The sequence below is a fragment of the Rana temporaria genome, chromosome 3, assembly GCF_905171775.1.
Source record: "Rana temporaria chromosome 3, aRanTem1.1, whole genome shotgun sequence".
Taxonomy (NCBI): domain Eukaryota; kingdom Metazoa; phylum Chordata; class Amphibia; order Anura; family Ranidae; genus Rana; species Rana temporaria.
The window spans coordinates 329,325,997-329,349,838 of record NC_053491.1 but is presented as its reverse complement, the minus strand read 5'-3'; the positions used below and the strand labels follow the sequence as shown (position 1 = coordinate 329,349,838).

Here is a 23,842-nt window from a genome sequence, read left to right as displayed (position 1 = left end):
TAAGTACTGCAGTACTTTGCAATGTGCTCACAAAAATGTAGAGCTTCTGGGGAAAGAGAATTATCCCCCCCACCAGGTTTATATTAGCAGTTTTTTGCTGGGAACTCTCATGATCCCCTCTCCACTGTGCTTCCATTGCTGTTGCCTATCAGAAAAGTGCATTTTCTCATTGTGAGTTCTCCTATACAGGGGAGGACTGGAAACAGGCCCAGACTGGCCATAGGGCATGGGGAAAGGGGAATAGCCGCTGCAGGTGGGAACCCAAACGAACATTCACCGTTGCAGACAACTCAGGTGCAGGCAATGCACTTAGCAAAGCAGAAACAAAGATTGTCTCTGGACAGCCGCACACTGAACAAATTGAAAAAAGGACAGCACTACAAGTCACAGAAAAGTGAAATAAAATAAAACCCAACTGCTGACGCGTTTCGCACTAACACTAGTGCTTAGTCATAGCTAAAAAATACAACAAATGATAACAAATATGGCGCCCCACGGGCCACAGGTCACGTCTCTGTTATGTAGTGGGGGGTCTGGATGGGTTGTATTGTGGAAGGGGTCTGTAATGTAGGGGGGGTCTGTATTGTAAAGGGGGTCTGTACTGTAGGGGAGTCTGTACTGTAGGGGGGTCTGTACTGTAGTGGGTTTGTACTGTAGGGAGGGGGTCTGTACTGTAGGGAGGGGGGTCTGTATTGTAGAGAGGGGGTCTGTACTGTAGGGAGGTCTGTGTAACATGCAGGGGGTCCAGAACTGTTAGGGGGGTGTCTGTGTCACAAACTGCGGGGGGCTGTGTAATATAAAGGGGTCCAGAGGTGCAGGGTGCTGTGTAATGTAAAAGGGTCAAAAGGTACAAGGTGCTGTGTAATGTAAAGGGTCCAGAGGTGCATGATGCTGTGTAATGTAAAGGGGCCCAGAGGTGCAGGGTGCTGTGTAATGTAAAGGGGTCTAGGGTGCTGGGTAATGTATAGGGGTCCAGAGGTGCAAGGTGCTGTGTAATGTAAAGGGGTCCAGAGGTGCAGGGTGCTGTGTAATGTAAAGGGGTCCAGAGGTACAAGGTGCTGGAACCCAACATTCCATCATTAACCGCCGCCAAAGTCCCGCCGTCGCGCCCCCCCCCCCCTCCGGGCTGCTCAGTCTAAAATGTCCGGGCCTATTTTTTAGTCTGGGCCTGGCTGGAAACCATTGGCCTGGGGTTGGGGAGACACCATCAACAATCTCTTTCATGGTAGTGATTGTTTTATTTGTATAGTAGTTTCTGTAGCAAGGGGCTAGCTTGACAAAGGAGAAGCTTGACAAAGGAACTTTGTGACTTGGCATTTACCTGGGTACCCAAAACTAGATCCAATTTTGACCGCATTTTCCTCTGAAGGAATGTAAATGTTTGTGCTATCGTTGATATACATACAGATAAAATAGACCCTATGCACCACTGCCAAACGGATTTAGGACTGACATGTAAGCATCACTAATGGGAAGGCAGCAGCAACAGTGCAGGCACAGAATGACTTCGGCCTTCATTCATTCAAAATGACTGAAGGCCAAGGTCATTCTGCACTTGCTCTTTCAAAAGGTGTTTCCCAGTGCTAAACTTTTCATCAAAATTCTAAATTGCTGCTTTTGTAAATTTTAAAAGCCAATATAAAGGAATAGTAGTGGTTAAAAAAAGCACTTATGTATTTAATTAACCTTTTTTGATGAATTCTCCTTTTAAGGGGGTGTGGCAGGGAGTGTGTCCTATGCCTACACACATTTGCTAGTAGGTGTCCCTCATTCCCATCTCAAAATGTTGGGAGGTATGTGTATGGACAACTTTTTACACAGAACACTTTTGCCAGTAAGATCCTGCAGTATGGTTGTATGCAGTTACATTGGGCCAGATTCACAAACGAGATACGACGGCGTATCTACTGATACGCCGTCATATCTCTGTTTCTAACTATGCGACTGATTCATAGAATCAGTTAGGCATAGCTAACCCTAAGATCCGACAGGTGTAATGGACTTACACTGTCGGATCTTAGGATGCAGTACCGCGGCCGCCGCTGGGGGGAGTTCTCGTCGTAAACCAGCGTCGGGTATGCAAATTAGCACTTATGGAGATCCACAAAGCTTTTTCCCTTTGTTAAGTCACCGTAAGTGTTAGTTTGCCGTCGCAAAGATAGGGTACCTTTTACAAAGTGTTAAGTTAGTACACCATGTAAAAGTGTACCTGTCTTTCCCGCGTCGCTGTCAAATTTTTTTCCATTTTTTTTTTTTTTTTCGGCACAACTCTTTTTTTCCCGACGCAACTTTTTTTGACCGGTCGCGATTCACAGAACCTCGGCGCATCGTAACTTCGCGCAAAGCACGTCGGGAAATTTGCGTCGGGAGAATGCGCAGTACGTCTGGCGCGGGAGCGCGCCTAATTTAAATGGGACTCACCCCATTTGAATTGGCCCGCCTTGCGCCGGCCGGATTTAGGATACACCGTCGCAAATTTCCAGGTAAGTGCTTTGTGGATCGGGCACTAACTTGGAAAAATTGCGGCGGTGTAACTTAAATCGGAAAAGTTAAGTTGCGCCCGGGCTACGTGAATCTGGCCCCTTGTTCCTAGTTATCCCTGAGGACTGCAGACTCTTTGCTATTGAGAAAAGAAGGGTACTGTATTTTCCGGCGTATAAGACGACTTTCTGGATGCAAAAAAATGCATCCAAAGTCGGGGGTCGTCTTATACGCCGGGTACGGTCTCTGCCATCACTCACTTTTTTCCTGAATAGGCGGTGCGGTGACAGTCTCCGTGCTGCGAGCGTCAATGATTTAAAAGACGCTCCTTCTTCTCAGCGTGTTCTGTGATAGGTGGAACACAAATCTTCCCAGCAGCGCCTCTGTTCTGTGTTCTCCTATCACAGATGCCTTCTCATCCTCGGACGAGATGAGAAGACGTCCCTGATAGGCGGAACACAGAACAGAGGCGCTGCTGGGAAGATTTGTGTTCCGCCTAACACAGGACAGTCTGAGGAGAAGACGCGTCTTTTAAATCATTGACGCGCACAGCACGGAGACTGTCACCGCACCGCCTGAAAAAAAAGTGAGTGATGGCACAGTGGGGGCAAGTTTAGGCACAGTGGGGGCAAGCTTAGGCACAGTGGGGGCAAGCTTAGGCACAGTGGGGGCAAGCTTAGGCACAGTGAGGGGGCAAGTGATGTAATGGCACAGTGAGGGGGCAAGTGATGTAATGGCACAGTGAGGGGGCAAGTGATGTAATGGCACAGTGAGGGGGCAAGTGATGTAATGGCACAGTGAGGGGGCAAGTGATGTAATGGCACAGTGAGGAATGTAATGTCATGGCACAGTGAGATTTGAAAAAGCCTGTTTCTGTCAGCGGTTCTGGCTACCCCTCAGCTTCCAGAAAGACTAGTAAGAAGGGGGTAGTCTTATACAGTGAGTATATCCCAAAACCAACATTTTTCCTGGAAAATTAGGTGGTCGTCTTATACGCCCAGTCGTCTTATACGCCGGAAAATACGGTAGGTGTTCAGTAGTCCTAGGGTAACACTACTATTTATCTTCAAAGTTGGTTTGGTGCATGAGCGTTACCACCCTAGGTCTGGAAGGATCACCAGGTGGATATAAAGGAAAAGAAAGGCTGAAAAAAGAAAACAAATGCAACAGTAAATCTAATGACTAGTAAGCAGCAATATTTCATTGTCTTCTTGGATTTAGATACGCTTTATTTTAGTATAGAAAGGAGATCTTATTTAACCACTTCCCCTCTCACACCCATGTAGCAGAGCTATTATCACACTTCTGCTGTGGACCTGTATGTTCAACAATAAGTTTGTTATAACTTAAGATAAAAAAAAAAAAACATATATTAGGCACAAGCAAGACTTTCTTTTTCGTGATAATGTCGTGCAACATTTTTTATTTTTTTTGCAATCCTTGGACACTAAAACATTACAAAACTTAACAATACACACTTTAACTTTTTTTTAACTAACACTACTCAAAAAAAAGCATGTTGCTGCAAATACAAAGTGTGCATTTTATTCTGGCATTTGCCATGTTTAAAATTACACTAAAATTTTTATTTTGGTCCAAAGCATTGCAAAGTTATTTACAAATGAAATAAAGTGTTTTTTGTTTGCACTTTTTAAAATAGGAAATGTGTAAATATATGTTAAATGTATAACAATTTTAACAAAACATTAATAGTTAATAAAATGGAAACAAACAAAATAAAAATCAGCAAGAAAATAACAGTTGGAGGTAAAAGGAGAATACGGAGTGATTTAGGGCTGATTAGAGTAAACAAAGGTGGTTAATAAGGTTAAAGTGGATGTAAACCCCAATTTTTTTTTTTTTTTTATGTCACAATGTACAGTATAAGATTTCCTATCATCTGTGCCCAGTCTTGGCACACGGAGTTAATCCAGCTCTGAGCAATCCTCTTTTATTGTTCAGTGAAATAAAACGGACTTACAGAGAAAAACCTTAGTCCGTTCCGCCCCCTTGCTGTGAGTGACAGGTTATTTACATATCTCATGCACTAGCTTGGAGACAGGCATTTTTTTTAATTCCCACCCCCACTCCTTTTCTGAAGTCATGTGATTACTTTTCTGGATTTTGACGGGATGTTAGTGATCATAGCAGAATTTAGTGTAAGGAATACGTAGAAAAAAATGCATGTTGACAAGGGGAGTGTAGAGAAGGGCGGGGAGTCTACTGACATCACAACTCCACCCACAGAGCTCCAGACAACAGATCCACCCACAGAATCTGCAGTTTTTCTGTTCTTATAACAGACAGAGGGGAAACATTTGACAGGTAAGGAGGCATGTATATCCTTACAGATCAGCACTATGGCAGTGGTTTATAAAGGATGAGAGTGGGTTTACATCCACTTTAAAGCAATTTGCTAAATAAAATAAAAAAATAAGAAACACATCTATACTTGCCTGCTCTGTGCCACGGAATGGCACAAAGAAGCCACGAACCTCCTCTTCTCGGGTCTCCCACCTGCGCTCATGGCTCCCTCCTCTGTACAGTGCCCCATGGAAAGCTGTTTCCCATGGGGCACTCGTGCATGCTCACTCCCAATCTCTGCTACTGTGTCTATTAACACAGACAGCGGGACTCAGCCCTCCCCCTCGTCATTAATTTTGATTGACAGCACTAGGAGCCATTGGCTCCCTGGTGCCCCAGTAAAGCCAGTGAGACCTGGAAGTGAGGGGATACAAGAGCTGCAGATGCACACATCACTGGATAGAATGATGGCTCAGGTGCTTTTCCTCCAATCAGCTATCACACAGTGTATGCCAAGACTTTACTCCCACTGCTGAACAGAAACAGAAAATTTCTAACACAATGTGCACTTTCTAAAAAATATAGCAAGCTGAAGACCGCAGATATACATGTAAAACTTATGTAGGGAGATTTGTTTTATCTCTGTGTATCATCTGAGGCTGTTCACTTCACTGGGTATATGTATTGTAAGTTATACAGTCTCCCCTTCTCTACAGCCATTCCTTTATACAGCTTAACTGAGCTTTCAGAAAGCAGGGGTCGTAGAGCTGAAGTGGCACTCTGCAGAAGTCAGTGAGGGCTGATTAAAGGGAAGGGACAGAGGTTTACAACCACTTTTAAAGGAAATGTAAGTTGTCTATGGTGTTTTCAAACATTACAAAAGAGCCAGGGCTCCCACAACGAAAATGATCTCAGGGTGAGTTTGAACATGAAAACATGAGCCCTGAAGGACATTTAGCCTTAATCTTTTATTTATTAATAAGTTAAAGGAAATTGTGCCTAGAGAAATGTTGGGACCGCCATCCCTGACCTGCTTCTGAGAATGCTAATTGTGGCTGAGCCAGCCAGTCAGCGAGCAGCGAGCCTTGGAAACCGCATGCAGATCATAAAAATTAGAATAAAGTCAGAAGATCTGCATACTTGTAACAGTTCAGTGAATCAAAGTACTGAAGACATTAGATAACATGCAGGGAAACCAGAATTTAACAGAACAAGGGTCTACAATGGCAACCCACATACTTTTCTCAGCACAGTTTCCTATTAAAGGGGAACAGTTCAGTCTACAGGAAAAGCAGAACAACCCCTTGAAGCACAGCTCCAACCAAAACAATTATTTGTTTTTATATATAGTGGGAAGGGTTAGAGCCTGTGTGGGTTTTATTGTCCTCTGTGTCCCTATTGCTTTTCATGTACTGTAGTAAGTGACAGTGGAGTGGAGTTAGAAATCCTGAAAAGATTGTATTGCTGTCAGTGTCTTCCTGTCCTGGTAATAGCGGCTGCCATTATTTCTTCTTTTGGGGGTCACAGTAGGGGTGAGTGAATAGAAAAATATTACAAATGGAGCCACAAACCGAAATAAAGACCGAAATTTCACCGTTTAAATGGGTTGTAAAGGTAAACGTTTTTTCACCTTAATGAATTCTATGCATTAAGGTGAAAAAACATCTGTGGATTAGAGGCCCCCCCCGAAACCCCCCCTTTAGTTACCTGACCCCTCGAAGGTTCCATGCCGTGAACACGCTGGCTTCTCGGCTGTCTTCCCGGCTCATTCATTGGTTGATTGAAAGAAGCGCAGCCATTGGCTTGCGCTGCTGTCAATCACATGCAATGGCGTGGCGCGCCGGAGGCGGGGCTGAGTTTTATAGTCGGCGACTATGGCCACCGGCTGTATCACTGGAGCGTGCCCGCAAGAACTCAACACCATGCGAGCGAGCTTGCATGAAGGTGTTGTGTCCTTGTGGGGGGAGCCGAGACAGCCGCCGAGAGACCCCAGAAGACCAGGTTCGGGGCCACTCTGTGCAAAACGAGCTGCACAGTGGAGGTAAGTATAACATGTTTGTTGTTTAAAACATTTTTTTTTTTTAACTTTAGTGATCCTTTAAGGGACAATAGGGGAGATTTACTAAAACTGGTGCGCACAAAATCTGGTGCAGCTGTACATGGTAACCAATCGGCTTCTAGGTTTGAGGCTAGGTTTGAGGCTGGCTTCACACTATTGCGAATTGGATGAGGGTTTCCGTGCACCCAATTCGCATAGCAGGAAATTGTGACCGGCTCTCTATGGAGCCGGTTCACACATCTCCGCAGAGGCTCCGGTGTGAATTGCACAGGAGCCCTGTGCGTCTTTTCGTCAATTTCAGGTCCGAATTCAATTTGGGCTGAAATTGGACCTAAACTGGTGAATGGAGAAGCACCGGAGTCCTGCTGTGAGCCACTGCGATCTCTAGGCTGGGTTCACACTACTACACTACTTTCATCCTACTTTGCTCTGTGTTCAATGTTTCCCTATGAGAGCGTCTTGTAGCGTCCTACACAAGTCGGTCCGACTTTGAAAATGCTCCCTGTACTACTTTTGGTCCTACATTGATCCTACTTCAGGCCCATTGAATATCATTGAAGTCGGACCAAAGTAGTATCCTGTTCATGAAAGTAGGATGGATGTAGGACCAATGTAGGATAAATGTAGGACCAATGTAGCAGAGCAAAGTAGGATGAAAGTAGTGTAGTAGTGTGAACCCAGCCTCATTGTCAAAGCTTAATTGAATACGCTGAGGTTAGGATCTGATTGGTTTCTATGCACAGCTGCACCAGGTTCTGTGTGCACCAGTATTAGTACATCTTCCAAAAGGACACTTTTCCCATGCAGGGTAAAGTTAAATGGTCTCTACAAAGCACCCTGTCCCTGTATACTCACTTTGCCTGCACTCCCTCACCACTCTTTCTTTCATTGTAGTGGCACTGAATTCATTAGTGTCAGCGACTAGGGGAAGTGGTGAAGCCATTCCCTTGATCATGTGACAGTGCTCAGGCCTAGTGATTGGCTGCAAAGGCCAAGCATTGTTACAAGGGAGGAGGCCTCATGCTCTTCTATACCCAAAAACACAGAAGGAAGGAGGGGCAAGGTTGTGCCAGTGGGGTGAGAATAAGGGGGTCGCAAGTTAGGTGGTAATGATACATTCTCGTCAAACCTGACCTGACTATTGCTCATCACCAGCCAAAACTTTTTTGGAAAGTGTGTGTGTGTGTGTGTATATATGTGTGTGTGTGTGTATGTATATATATATGTGTATATATATATGTGTATATATATATATATATATATATATATATATATATATATATATATATATATATATATATATATATATATTATATTATATTATATTTTTTTAATGTAAAATAGGAAGGGATTAGACACCTTGTTTGTGTATTATCACTCTCTATAACTTCCTGTCTCAGTGAATGTTGGGAAGCATTTCTTTAACCACCTACCACCATATTGTAAACAGACAGCAGAGAGATGGATGTCTATTTCTGGAGTGGCGTTTATAAATGACAAAAATAAGACCTGAGCAGCCATTGCGTCTGGGATTGAATTGACATTAGACAGCCCACATCGCAGACAAGTCACAAAGCCAATCGGAATAGCCAAACACAGCCTGTGTTTGTGAGCCTGCCTCTTCCTCCTCTGTCACCAATCATCCTGATCATCTTCCTCCTTTCTCAGCACTTCTCCTGCAGACCTTTGAGTAAAATTGCTCCCATTAAAACCACCAATGGAAAGGGGAAACAATGATCAACTATAGAGTGGCATAGCGAACACCACTTAGAAGCAAGGGTTTACACAGGGGCCTTATGGACCTTAAAGAGGCACACTGACCACCAAAATTATAGGGAAAAACACAATTTATGGTACTCACCACTGACCACCAACAAAGGCGCACGCTCACCATTGACTACTACCATAAGGAGACACTAAGGCCGGGTACAGACGAGCAAACATGTACGATGAAACCGGTCCGTCGGACCGTTCTTACCGTACATGTCTGCCCGGGGATTTCTGTATGGTGGCTGTACTCACCATCATACAGAAATCCGCGCGTAAACAATACGCGGGGCGTGTCCGCGCCGTCGCCGCGATGATGACGCTGCGACGTGGGCGGCCCTGCCAGTTCAATGCTTCCACGCATGCGTCGAAGTCATTCGACACATGCGAGGGATGGCGGGCGCTCAGACATGTACGGTAGGTCTGTACAGACGACCGAACATGTCCGAGCGGGCAGGATTTCAGCGGGCTGTTTTAAAACAAGCCAAGAAATATTTGCCCGCTGGAAAAAGGCCCGGCGGGCAAATGTTTGCTGGAATCCTGCCCGCTCGGGCCTACACACGACCGAACATGTCTGCTGAAACTGGTCCGCGGACCAGTTTCAGCAGACATGTTCGGTCGTGTGCACGGCCCATTAGACCTAACTACTGAAATCTACAAGCAGTTCTGTGCATTTGTTTCACCACCTACCACCATATTGTAAACAGGGAGATGGACATCTAATTCTGGAGTGCTGTTTATAGATGACGCTGCAAAAATTACTAGTCCTGACCCTTGCAGTCTGTATATTCCTGTATACCCCTGCTGCACTGTATACACTATGTCCTAAACCAGGCATGTCCAAAGTCCGGTCCGGTCATTTTAACATATATGTCTTTTGTGGCCCCAAACGAATCATCGAGCGCCGGGGGCCACAAAAGAAATACATACTGGCTGCCTTGGAGGAGGCGGGACAAGAGCCATGCATACAGGAGTACTTCCTGTGTACACAGTGACCTGTGTAAAAGGAAGTCCCGTCTCCTGCGCTGCCATTGGACGACTGTTCTGTCCAATGGCAGGGGTGCTGCATTCATGACAACGGGGGTGCTGCATTCATGGCAGGGGGGTGCTACATTTAGGGCAAGGGAGTGCTGCATTCAGGACTAGGGGGGTGCTGCATTCAGGACTAGGGGGGTGCTGCATTCAGGACTAGGGGGGTGCTGCATTCAGGACTAGGGGGGTGCTGCATTCAGGACTAGGGGGGTGCTGCATTCAGGACTAGGGGGGTGCTGCATTCAGGACTAGGGGGGTGCTGCATTCATGACAAGGGGGGGTGCTGCATGCATAACAAGGGGGGGTGCTGCATGCATAACAAGGGGGGTGCTGCATGCATAACAAGGGGGGGTGCTGCATGCATAACAAGGGGGGTGCTGCATTCATAACAAGGGGGGGTGCTGCATTCATGACAAGGGGGGTGCTGCATTCATGACAATGGGGGGTGCTGCATTCATGACAAGGGGGGGTGCTGCATTCATGACAAGAGGGGGTGCTGCATTCATGACAAGGGGGGGTGCTGCATTGAGGACAAGGGGAGGTGCTGCATTGAGGACAAGGGGGGTGCTGCATTGAGGACAAGGGGGGTGCTGCATTGAGGACAAGGGGGGTGCTGCATTGAGGACAAGGGGGGTGCTGCATTCAGGACAGGGGGGGTGCTGCATTCAGGACAATGGGGGGTTCTGCATTTATGGCACTTGTGAGGCTGTATTGATGGGCAGTGACCCTTATTTCGATTCACAGTTCTTTATTTAAAATGTAAGATGTAAAAAAAATTTAAGGTGCGTGTTATACGCCGATAAATATAGTATATCCAAATAACACGCCTGAGCTCATCTCTTCACCACACACAGCCACAAAGGCGGGACAATTTTTTTTGGGCAGTGTATTAGTGCTCGAACGAACACACTTAGATCGAATTTTAATGGTTCACAGAATGTCAGGAAAAATGGTCGGCCCTCACGCATCAAATCTGTCCCTCTTTGAAAAAAGCTTGGACACCCCTGTCCTAAACAAAATTTGGGGGGCCTTTTAGGGCTTCAAGAAATATGAAAAATTACGTTATTCCATAATTTATTGTCTCTTTTGCTTTATATAGTAAAAAATTAAAAACACAGTGGTTATTAAATACTACCAAAAGAAATTTCTTTCTGTCTCACAAAATGATATAACATTAATTTAGAGTCCGTGTTGAATGACGAAGTAATTGTCAGTCAAACTGTCACAGCACTGAAAACGAAAAAAAGGCCTGGTAATAAAGGGGCTTACACAGGCTAGTACTCAAGTGGTTAAAGCAGAAGTATGGCTATACTTTTTTTTTTAAATACACCTCTTGTTTGACTTTAGCACAGCTGTAGTATTTGCTAGATAAAATTAGCAGGTCACTGATTGATTTCTCTTGTTGCCCGGAATTGCTGTTTACGGAGAGCTTATCTTGAATTCTACCATGCTACAAAATATGCAGACAAGGTCACAGGAATCCAAGAAATAAAGTTTATGGATTATTTTAGTATTTTTCAGTAAAGCTTGGTTCAGCTTTTTTCATGGCCTTGATATCACTGCATTTCTCTTCAAAGAGAATGGCTATATTTTGTACATGGAACAAACAGTACATTCTCCTATCGTTCTGATATACATTTTTATTTTAAAGATCAGTAGTAGCAGATACAAACCATTATTCCTTTAGGGCCCTTTCACACGGGGCGGATCAGTAATGATCCGCCTCCGTGTGTCCGTAAGCTCAGCGGGGATCGCTCCGTATATCCCCGCTGAGCCGGCGGCTGACAGGGCGGTCCCACACATTGTGCAGGGACCGCCCTGTCTTTTCTCCGCTCTCCCCTATGGGGGGATCGGATGAACACGGACTGTGTGTCCATGTTCATCCAATCCGATCCGCAGACAGAAGGAAAAATAGGGTTCTCTTCCGTCTGCAAAATATGATCTTTGCGGAGGCGGGTGATTACGGGTGTCAGTGCATGTTTATCTGCTGACACCCGCAATTACATAGGGACCAATGTATGTCCCTTTTCCATCAGCAAACAGATGGATGAAAAAGCGGACATACGGTCCGCACATGTGAAAGGGCCCTAACTGTATTTAACAACATATAGTTAAGTATGAAAAAGCTTCTAAAAATACATGGTCTTACAGCTATTAAAAAATGCTCAACTCAACTCCTATCTCAAATTCTACTTATGGGGATCTCTGTAAAATAAGGCAGACATCAGCATTACCAAATCACATTAATACTTTGAGTTAAAGGATTGCTGTACTTTGATAAAATGTTTTGCATTGAGGAACATTATATTCAAATTGTTCAACAATTTTTAGATGTAGCTTTTCACAAATTGGTGAACCACTGAGACACTCTTAATGCCCTGTACACACGATCAGTTCATCTGATGAAAACGGACCGATGGATTTTTTCATCGGATATCCGATGAAGCTGACTGATGATCAGTCGTGCCTACACACCATCGGTTAAAAATCCCATCGTGTCCAACGCGGTGACTTAAAACACGACGACGTGCTGAGAAAAATTAAGTTCAATGCTTCTGAGCATGCGTCGACTTGATTCTGAGCATGCGTGGATTTTTTACCGATGGACGTACCCACAGACGATCGTTTTTTTTCTATCGTTTTTTTTAACCATCAGATAATTTTAAAAGCAGTTCCTAGTTTTTTGACTGATGGATAAAAAACTGATGGGGCCCACACACGATCAGTTCGTCTGATGAAAACGTTCCATCAGACTGTTTTCATCAGACGAACTGATTGTGTGTACGCGGCATTGTGCTCTCTTTATACCCACTCATTATTAATTATTTTAAATTGTAAATTGTTTCAGTTAAAACATTTTATGTTTTCTATTTTCTTTTGTGAATAAAATACAGTAATTGTTTATGAGATCTGAAAATAATTCTGTTTTTATATAGATTTTACACACAGTCCAAACTTGGGGTTGTATTTGATTGCAGGAAGTTTATGCAAGTTGCAGCAAAGTCATAAAATTTCTTCATTCAAAACAATACAGTGAGTCTTGCTGGCTTAGCTGCCTGGATTACTGTATACTTTTCCAAATCAAAAAGAATCAGAAAAACAAATATTGATAGTTTAGCAAACTTTAGATTTGCATCAGTCTCTGCATTAAGACGTGAGCTATTGGTGTTCCACTCACTATTCCTGTTTAGGTATCCTTCTGTGCAATAAATTGTAAATTCTTGGATAAGTTCTTTGTGGGCAGAAGATTAAAGGGTTGTACACCCTCATGTTTTTTCACCCTAATGCATCCTATGCATTAAGGTGAAAAAACTTCTTACACTGACCAGACCCCCTGTTTTACTCACCTGAGCCCTTCGTTCCCTCTCCAGAGAAGTGCTCTTCCTCTCTGCTTGGGGTTCTCTTCTCTTCATTAGATAGATTGATAGCAGCACAGCCATTGGCTCCCGCTGCTGTCAATCAAATCCAATGAGGCAGGCGCTGGGGGACAGGGCCGGGTCTGGCATTTTGGCATCTGACCTTATTTAAGGTCATGCTAGGGAGAGGGGGGGTTCAAAGTGATTTCTCAATAAAATAAAGCATGGAGACATGGATGGATGGGGAGTTCGCTTTGAATATTAAAATTTAATTAAATAGCATTTTTGGTTTGTGGTGCTCAGATGCAGTGTAGTTCTGCTTTAAACCATGCAGAGGGTTGCATCGTGATCTACAAATGAACAAAGTTTTTTGAAGCCTACTATAAGAGTAGCAACATTCTAGAAAGATTCCAAAAATATTCCAGTAATGCCTGCCATAGGCAAGATCTAAATTTCAGCTTCTCTGACAGAAGATTGGACAAGCTAAAAGGAAAAGTAACTCATTACCAGCTAACTTGCCACAGCTTTCAGATGCACTAGAGAAGACAAGGAAGCACATCCTGTGCTGTGCTGAAGGTAACTGAATAGAACAGAAATATAGGCACTAACTTGCTTTTAAGGGTGCACATTCTAGGGGCATAATTCTAATTATCATCCTTACATTGCTACTTACTGAGCCTTGAATAAATCTTGCTGCCAGCTTTGCCTTTAAAGTGGACCTTACAGTAAAATGCAAGGTCCACTTTTTAGATGCAGACCCCCTCCTTCCGAAGAGAAAAAAGTTAGATTATTTACAGTCTTACCTAACCCATTGCCACCAACGCAACAGTGAAGAAATGCTCTTTTTTGCAATATCCTGGGGGGTGCAAACTTTTAACGGTGTTCCCAGAGTTTCCTAGAGGGTATTGGCAAATTAAAGATCATCCAGTTAGGGTTAGAGTAGTGGTCTCCAAACTGTACTCTGGGGACAAGATGTGGCCCTTTGCTTGCCTTCATCAGGCCCTTGGGGTAGGGTGATCAGACATCCCCGGTTTCCAGAGACTGAGGACACTGTCCCCACTTTTGTCCCCGGATTGGATTTGAACAGGGGCAGGGGCAATTTCAAAGACAGTCAGTGCAGAATAAAGAAAAAAATTGGAATTACAGACCCCCCCCCTCTCCCGCTCTGCAGCTCCTACTAGCTTAGGGGGGTCTATGTTTTTCCATTATCTGTGCCCCTTTCTGATGATCATGTGTGGTCGGAGCGGAGGGAATATTTCTTCAGTTTCAGGGGGCATGCCCATTCATCTCCGCTCACATGTTCTTCTGTCTTGGCTCAAGTCCCGGCCAGCCGCCTGCCTGCTTATCTCCTTGCCTTCCATGGCAGAGGGATCTTCCTCCGCTCCCCACCAAGTAGTTGCCGGGGCCCGGAGAGGAAGACTTGACAGGCTGGGAGGCGGGCATCGCTGAAGTAGTAAAAAAAAATGTCCCCGAATTAAATTTTTAAAATCTGGTCACCTTACCTTGGGGCACTATTACTCCCACTGATAAGAGACATTATTCTGCCAACTGATATCAACAATGGGGCACCATTTCTCCCACGGACACCAACAATTGGGCACTATTTCTCCCAATGATACCAACAATGGGGCACTATTCCACCCCCTAATACCAAATGTGTTGATGTTTACTCCCACTGATGCCAGGAAAATTTTCATTTCCGCTGGCTATAGTTTGGCCCCCTAAAGTGTGAAGGACAATAAACTGACCCATTGTTGAGAAGGTTTGGAGACCCCTGATTTAGAGAAGCAGAAAAAGATGCTTTTCCTGATTTTTTATTATTATTATTATTATTATTATTATTATTATTATTATTATTATTTGAGCCATAAGGCATTTGTAGTTCGAAATTCTTAGCAATGAATTAAAAAAAGAAACAATGGGATCTCTAGTAATTTCTAGCATTTTATAAATCCCTGTACAAGCTTGCAAGTTGCAATGCTATGAAATGTGTGTAGAAGGTGCCAGCCCCTTTCTTGAAGCAGGGAAGTCGCAGGGCTCGGAGAAGAAGCCTGCTCTCTGCAGTAATGATTTCATGTCTGCTTTTATTAAATTATCTGTGGATGTTGAAGAACCTGGACAACAGCTCTGCTGATATGGATGTTAGAGATAAACGCCAGCTATGGCTTTCTATCCTTTACTCAGCATTCAAATCATACTTCTGGGTAATTACCAGCCTACCCCATGCTTCCCTAATTCCCTTTTGCTTCTTTATTTCTAAACTAATCACAGTAATCAGCCTGCGCGCGCTGGGTCCCTCTGCAGGGACTTAGGCTTAGTCCAGTATTACTGGCTGTGTGGACAATGAGCTTTCCCTGTAGAAACATATCTAAGAGCCAAAAGAGCAGCGAGAGGTGGATGGGGATGTTATTTGTCCCGGCACTTTGTATTGCTTTATGATCTATTATGATATTATAGAAATGACGGGGATAAAACCGAGACTGCAGGCCACCATACAGCCACAGGTTTGTCTGAATAGTCTGTCTGTTCTATACAAAGGAAAACTGAGGACGGTAGCGGTATGATTCATCATTTCTTCCACCTGGCTGCAAGTCTCTTGAGGGAAAAAAAGATTACGTATACCCGCTTTTTGCTCGTCCCTATCTGCTCTATTACATGAAGCAAAGAGCACAGTGTAAAGTACATTAAAGTAGAACTTCAGCCAAATATATAAAGTGTATCTAAACCCAAGAACAAACATATAATATATTGCAGCTTAAAAAGTCATTAGATGTGGAAGCTGCATTATGCCGCGTACACACGATCATTTTTCGGCATGGATAAAAACAACGTTTTTATAAACGTTATTTAAAATTATCGTGTGTGGGCTACTCATCATTATTCGGCTTCTGAAAAACGTTGTTTTAAAACATTTTTGTTTTTCGGGTTGTAAAAAATGATCGTGTGTGGGCTAAAACAAAGTTTTAAACCTGCGCATGCCCAGAAGCAAGTTATGAGACGGGAGCGCTCGTTCTGGTAAAACTACCATTCATAATGTAGTAAGCACATTCATCACGCTGTAACGGACAAAAAAGCGCGAATCGTCTTTTACTAACACAGAACCAGCTAAAGCAGCCAAAAGGCAATTAGAACTTCCCCTTTCGAGTGCCATTGTACGTCACCGCGCTTTGTTCATCATTTTTTAAAAACGATGGTGTGTGGGCAACGTCGTTTTTAATGCTGAAAAACGACCCTTTTTTTTTTTTAAGCCGAAAAATGATCGTGTGTATGGGGTATTAGGTTTCTTTTTTCAAGCTTTATCTCCTTTTTTTTTTTAAATGTTACTAAACCCATCAGCATTACAGTGCCTTGAAAAAAGTATTCATACCCCTTGGAATTTTCAACATTTTTGTTATGCCCAAATTACCCAAAATTGTAAATGTATTTTATTGGGATTTTAGATGTTATAAACCAACACAAAGTGGCACAGCATTGTGAAGTGGAAGGAAAATGATAAATGGTTTTCATTTTTTTTTTTTTTTCTTTACAAATATGTGAAAAGTGTGGCGGGCATTTGTATTCAGCCCCCTGAGTCAATACTTTGTAGAACCACCTTTTACTGACATTACAGCTGCAAGTATTTTTGGGTATGTCTCTACCAGCTTTACGCACCTAGAGAGTGACATTTTTGCCCATTTTTCTTCTTTGCAAAATAGCTCAAGCTCTGTCAGATTGGATGGAGAACAATTTTCAAGTCTTTCCACACATTCTCAATTGGCCCAGTCAAAGTCTAGACCTAAATCCATTCTAGCACATGGATATGCTTTGATCTAAACCATTCCAGTGTAGCTCTGGATGTATGTTTATGGTCGTTGTCCTGCTGGAAGATGAACCTCCACCCCAGTCTCAAGTCTTTTGCAGACTCTAACAGGTTTTCTTCTAAGATTGCCCTGTATTTGGCTCCATCAATCTTCCCATTAACTCTGACCAGCTTCCCAGTCCCTGCTGAAGAAAAGCATCTCCACAACATGATGCTACCACCACCACGTTTCACAGTGGGGATATTGTGTTCAGATTCATGTGCAGTGTTCGTTTTCCGCCACACAACGTTTTGCTTTTAGGACAGAAAGTTAAACTTTGGTCTCATTTGGCCAGAGCACCTTCTTCCACGTGTTTTCTGTGTCCACACATGGCTTCTCGCAAACTGCAAACGGGACTTCTTATGGCTTTCTTTCAACTATGGCTTTCTTCTTGCCACTTTTCCATAAAGGTCATATTTGTGGAGTGTACGACTAATAGTGGATCTCTGCAGCTGCCCCAGAGTTACCATGGGCCTTTTGGCTGCTTGTCTGATGAATGCTCCCCTTGGCCAGCCTGTCAGTTTAGGTGGACGACCATGTTGTGGTAGGTTTGCAGTTGTGCCATACTCTTTCCATTTTCGGATGATGGACTGAACAGTGCTCCATGAGATGTTCAAAGCGTGGGTAATTTTTTTATATCCTAACCCTGCTTTAAAATTCTCCACAACTTTATCCCTGACCTTTCTGGTGTGTTCCTTGGCCTTCATGATGCTGTTTGTTCACTAAGGTTCTCTAATAAACCTCTGAGGTCTTCACAGAACAGCTGTATTTATACTGAGATTAAATTACACACAGGTGGACTCTATGATTACTAATTGGGCCAAATCCTTCGGCAGGTAAAAATGCAACCATATACTTTATGTATTTTAACCATATATTTAGTGGTTAGCTTGGGGTTTCGATTCAAACCTAGCAGGCAATCATAAATAAAGCTCTGCTCATCTGAATACGGTGAACTGAAATCTGGTTGGTTGTCATTAGTCAAAGCAACTTGTGCATCATCATTGTTTTGTATTTGTCATTACTTGGTCTTGACATGTAATGGAACATGGCCTTTCTGAGCACTCCTCACGTGTACAAACACTAGGCACCAGAGACTTCTGGGGCCAGATTCAGAAAGATCAGTGGATCTTTCTGCTGGCGTAACGTATCTCATTTACGTTACGCCGCCGCAAGTTTTTCAGGCAAGTGCTTTATTCACAAAGCACTTGCCTGTAAAGTTGCGGCAGCGTAGCGTAAATCCCCCGGCAGAATTTAAATTCGGCGGGTAGGGGGCGTGTATCATTTAAATGATGCGCGTTCCCGCGCCGAACGAACTGCGCATGCGCCGGCCACGACTGAATCCCAGTGCGCATTGCTCCAAATGACGTCGGCAAATCGTCATACTTTCGACGTGAACGTAAATTACGTCCAGCCGTATTCGCGAACGACTTACGCAAACGACATAAAAATGTCAAAACTCTGCGCGGGAACGACGGCCATACTTAACATAGGATACGCTGCACATACCCCTCATATAGCAGGGGTAACTTTACGCCGGAAAAGGCCGAAACACAAACGACGTAAAAAAAAAAGCGCCGGGCGGTCGTTCGTTTCTGAATCAACGTAAATACAAATTTGCATATTCTTCGCGTAAACAAACGGAAGCGCCACCTAGCGGCCAGCGTGAAATTGCAGCCTAAGATCCGACGGTGTAAGTCACTTACACCTGTCGGATCTTAGGGATATCTATGCGTAACCTGATTCTATGAATCAGGCGCATAGATACGACGGCCGGACTCAGAGATACGACGGCGTATCAGGAGATACGCCATCGTATCTCTTTTCTGAATCCGGCCCTTAATGTTTAGTGTAACAGATAGATGTCCTCATGGAACAGTAATCAATCAGAATTTTGTTTGGCAGTGTATTTTATAGCTCTGAACCATGTGATGCTGCCACAGCAGAAGGAATATGGAACAGAGTGCTTGATTTCCAGGGATGATGTGTTTTGCATACTCACATTGGATCAGGTTGTGCTACCTGATCAGCCTCTGTGGAAGCTGCAAATCTATGTAGTAGCCTCAGCTACTACAGTGATAGCCACCGGTGTCATAGCTGCCCTTCTGCAACCACAGGGGTTTGCTCACCACATTCAGAAAAAAACTTGTATTCTTCTCAATGAGTCCAAACAGTTCTCTGATTTGATGCAGCAGAAATCATGACATCACCGCCCCTCATCTTCACCTAGTCCAATCAATGCATTGCATTGGGGTGTCACATACGCATACTTATAATTGGACCAAGCTGCGGTATCATCGCTGAAGTTCAGCTTTGAGATGTCATCACTAAATGAAGCCGAAAAAAAGCAGTTTGCCAGGCGTATTTCCAAGCTGATTTTTTTAAGACTTCAAAAGCTGGTCTTGAGCTTGCTGGAACCAGGTCCTTGTAATGCGCAGAGATGTTTTCCATGACCTTGGTCCAGCAGCACTGGCAGAAACAGAACATTCTATCGTTCTTTCCAATTTATATGTGCTTATTGTTTGTATATTTTTCCTTGACATACCTTGTTATAGTGGAACTTTATCCATAATAGTTTGATAACAAATTATGTATTTTAACAAAAGAACATGCATTCCACAGTATTAACCACTTCCCGACCAGCCTGTTGTCGTCCTCCCACCACGTGCCTTATGCGTGCCCCAGGGGCCCACACAATGGCATGCTCTGTGCCCTGCTGTGTCCATCGGACACAGCAAAACACAGATTGTTGCTCTGGTACCATGTGATCGCTAAGACCAATCAATTTCAGTTGTAAAAATGGCTTGTCATTCAGAGCCATTGGGGTTCATTTACTAAAACTGGAGAGTGCAATACCTAGTGCAGCTGTGCATGGCAGCAAATCAGCTTCTAACTTCAGCTTGTTCAAGTAAGCTTTGACAGAAAAAACTGAAAGCTGATTGGTTACCATGCAAACATGCACCTGATTTTTCACTCTCCAGTTTAAGTAAATCAACCCCATTGTGCACTATTTTGATGTCTGTGATTGGTCACAGTGATCACGATACAGGGCAGTGGTACGATTTAATCATCACTATAATAAGTAAAAAAAAAAAAAAATCCTTAACACATCCCCAGAGCAGTGTAGTACTGCTCTGGTAAACGTATGTAAAAAAAAAAAATGTGCAAAAATAATATAAATCCATTTTCTTTGTTTTTATAAATTTTTTTCTCTTATAGCGCAAAAAATAAAAAACCCAACGGTGATTAAATACCACCAAAAGAAAGCTCTATTTGTATGATAAAAAGGCCGAAAATTTCATTTGGGTACAGTGTTGTATGACTGAGTAATTGTCATTCAAAATGTGAGAGCACCGAAAGCTGAAAATTGGTCTGGTTATTAAGGGGGTTTACGTGCCCAGTGATCAAGTGGTTAAAGGAGGTGAATGAGCATTGCATGAGGTGGTGGGAGCACTCCGTTCATGGAGGTTGTTTGAAGACATCACACAAGCTTGTTTTTGTTTTGTGTTTGTTTGCGCAACATTGATTCATTCATTTAATGTTTTTGGACTTTATTTATATTATTGCAATATCCGTGTTTATCACCATAATTGTTTGTTTCACTTTTACAGCGCTGTCACACCTATTTTGTTTTTTATTCTTATACATACATTATATGCCCTCTGGTTAATGACCCTTGCTTGCGATTTGGTTTACGTCATCCGCCTGATGAATTGCACACGCTCTGCAGCCACCATCCTTCCTTTTATATCTGATATATGTTATCAGCTTGCTGAATTGTACACAATAACTAAATCATATTGCCTATCCTTTTTATATCTGGCTTAAATTGTTTTAATCTAATTTGACAACATATCTGGGTTATCTGCCCTGCTCAACCTCATTTATTATTTACTAGATGGTTTATATCTCTGGCCTGCTGAATTGTACATAAGTTGTGTGCTGTTACACACCCATGCTTGATATCTGGTCCACATCTAATGCCTAATGAATTCTACATACATTATTCACTGATGTTTTTGAACACCCTTGTGTGATATCTAGTTTTCATCTCCTTGCTTCTGCATTGTACAAGTAGACTGCACTCTTGTTACTGACCAATATTTGGTTTATGGCCTAATTGATGAATTACCAAGCTTGTCAATAAATATTTAACAAGCTAATTAAACATTACTAACTGGACTGGTTTGGTACAACATATGTAAGGTTGTAATACATTGTAATGGTTCTCTTTCTCTCCCTGTCAGCTAGCATTTACAAACCCTATATAGCAATGGTCTCCAAACTCTTCAAAGGACTTGTTTACTGTTCTTCAGACTTTAAGGGGCAGGGTTGTGGCTAGTGAGGGTAGAAAAATACCCGGGCCCAGCATCTGTGAAAATAAACATTTCCTCTTGTTGGTGGTCAGTAGGAGGAATATTGCCCCTGCATTGCTATCAGTAGATGAAATAGTACCCACTTGCTGGTGTCAGTGGGAGGAATAGCGACCCATGGTTAGTCTCAGTGGCAATAATTATGCCCCACCGTTGGTGTCAGTGGAAGGAATAGTGCCTTATATCATTGGGAGAAAATGTGCCCCAAGGGCTGGATATAAGCTAGCTGTAACAGGAGGGCCGTGGGAACCAGAAGCTCTTACACAGATTGAGCCAAGAAATAAGGGACATATGTTGGATTGTTTTAACATGGGTCTGTAATCCACAATATATTCAAGAATGTCTGCACAAACTAATTACAGGTTGTTGATTCTGAACCCAACAGGTCAATAGAAGAGTGATTCATTCAATGTGGGAACACAGACTGTTAAGGGGGTAATTAAGTCTTTTACTGTCATGTAAACTAACCTTAGTCAGTCTGGCTTCTAAAGAACTTTCATTGTGTTATGCTAATTGACACTGTATTGTGTGAATTTCTATTGATAGATGTGTATTGTGAGTTAGCACAGTCTAAAGGTCAGATGTCTGACTTATTTCTACTAAAGAAATGTGTATTGTATAGCAGGTGAGAGAAGCCGGAGTCATGATGTCTGACTTGTCAGCTGTAGCTAATTAGCTCATGTGGATTGTGTCAGACCTGGTGCCAGAAAGTCTGACTAAAAGATGTGTATTGGGCTCATTGTATAATGTTGTGGGTGGAGTTCAGTCATTGTTCCTTGGGGTTTCTAACTGTATAAAAGCCTGAGTTTCCCATTAAAGGCTCTATTCGTTTGAACCTCAAACAGAGCTGTGTCTCGTTATTGAGGTTCGTCTGCTGGATTGTGGAGTGTCGATAAGCTGTCGTGGTTTGATGTATTTGGAATATCGTAAACGGCGTTAACCCCTGACCGTTACACTAGCAAAGGACTGCATCCGGCCCTCGGGCCGCAGTTTGGAGACCACTGCTTTATAGGCTAAAACAAGAAAACGTGCATCATTTTCTACATGATAGATCTTCAGAAGCTTTAGTTTTCCTAAAGTACATCTCATCCTCTTTTGGTTTGCATACCCTTGACCTAAGAACAAAGAGTAAGGATTATATGTCATCTAATTATGTGTTTTCTTACAGGCATGTCTTCCACAAGGTGTGTGTGGATCCGTGGCTCAGCGAGCACTGCACCTGCCCGATGTGCAAGTTAAATATTTTAAAGGCTCTAGGAATAGTGGTAAGTAATGGACTGTTTTATATATACTTATTTTTTAAAAATATATATATTTTAATTCCTGTCAACCAGGCATCTCTAGCACACAACACAGACAGGTCCTTGAACTCCACTGTGAGGTTGCATAGCTGGAAAAGAATACACCCCCCAGCCTTATGACTGGACAATGAATCGGCAGTGGCACACTAATCAGTTCCTCATTCTGCTCTTTTTTCCTATCAACGCATATGTACTTCAGCAGAACCTGATTGGTCTCCTAGTGCTTAGCCTCTCTCATAATCATACTGTAGAGGGGATTAGTGTGTGCCAATGATAGTTACATTTAAAAATACTTGTTTTCATTTTAATGAACACATAATTGCATTGATTTGTGTATTGTTTTATAGCTAGGGATTATATTTAATTTTATATCTGGACAGAATAAAAAATAAGTAGTAAATCTCTGAAATACATAAACATTTTGCCTTGTTTTTGTCTCTCGCAAGTATAGGAAAATCCCTGTTGATTTGCCATCCCCTAACTTCCTGTTTGAGCTGACAAGGCTGACTCTGCTGTACTGAAATCCCAATCAGTGTTGTCTGCTCTGCCCAATTGTTGTCTCCTTGACTACAGAACATACTTCATATTCCCATCGCACACATTCCTGGGTGAGCTCTGAAATTAGGGTGCTGCAGCAACAACCAGATGGAAACTGGTTTAAAGGGGTTGTAAATAAAAAAAAATCTTTCCCTAAAGCTTCCTTTACCTTAGTGCAGTCCTCCTTCACTTATCTCATCCTTCGATTTTGCTTTTAAATGTCCTTATTTCTTCTGAGAAATGCTCACTTCCTGTTCTTCTGTCTGTAACTCAACACCGATGGTGTAGAGAAAGCCTCTTGAGGGAGGAGGGGGCGAGCAGGAGTGTCAGGACGCCCACTAACACACAGCTCCTTTCTCTATCTGCAAAGTATAGAGTGTCCTGACTTGCCTGCTCGCCCCCTCCCCCCTCAAGAGGCTTTCTCCACACCAGGGAGAAAGCCTTGTATTACGGTGTGTAGTTACAGACAGAAGAACAGGAAGTGAGCATTTCTCAGAAGAAATAAGGACATTTAAAAGCAAAATCGAAGGATGAGGTAAGTGAAGGAGGACTGCACTAAGGTAAAGGAAGCTATTTAGGGGGAAAAAAAAATCCTTTACAACCCCTTTAAATCACAATGTAGATATTTGCCAGCACACCATGGAACGATAAGAATAGCGTCCAAACGGATGATTTATTGCATGATCACAACACAAAGAGAGTGCAACGTTTTCAGAGTCACGCAGGACCCCTTCGTCAGGCATGTCATCACATGCCTGACGAAAGGGTCCCGCTTGACTGCGAAACATTGCAC

The 23,842-nt window shown here is 43.1% G+C and overlaps 1 protein-coding gene across 4 annotated transcripts in view; it reads left to right on the top strand.

Moving 5' to 3' along the window:
- Nucleotides 1-23,842, top strand: part of RNF130 (ring finger protein 130) — a 453,463-nt gene that overhangs the window by 329,181 nt on the left and 100,440 nt on the right. For all 4 annotated transcript variants that reach the window (XM_040344997.1, XM_040344998.1, XM_040344999.1 and 1 more), the window contains exon 6: nt 22,380-22,476. In XM_040344997.1, coding sequence (XP_040200931.1) covers nt 22,380-22,476 — 97 coding nt within the window. The remainder of the gene's footprint in view (nt 1-22,379; nt 22,477-23,842) is intronic.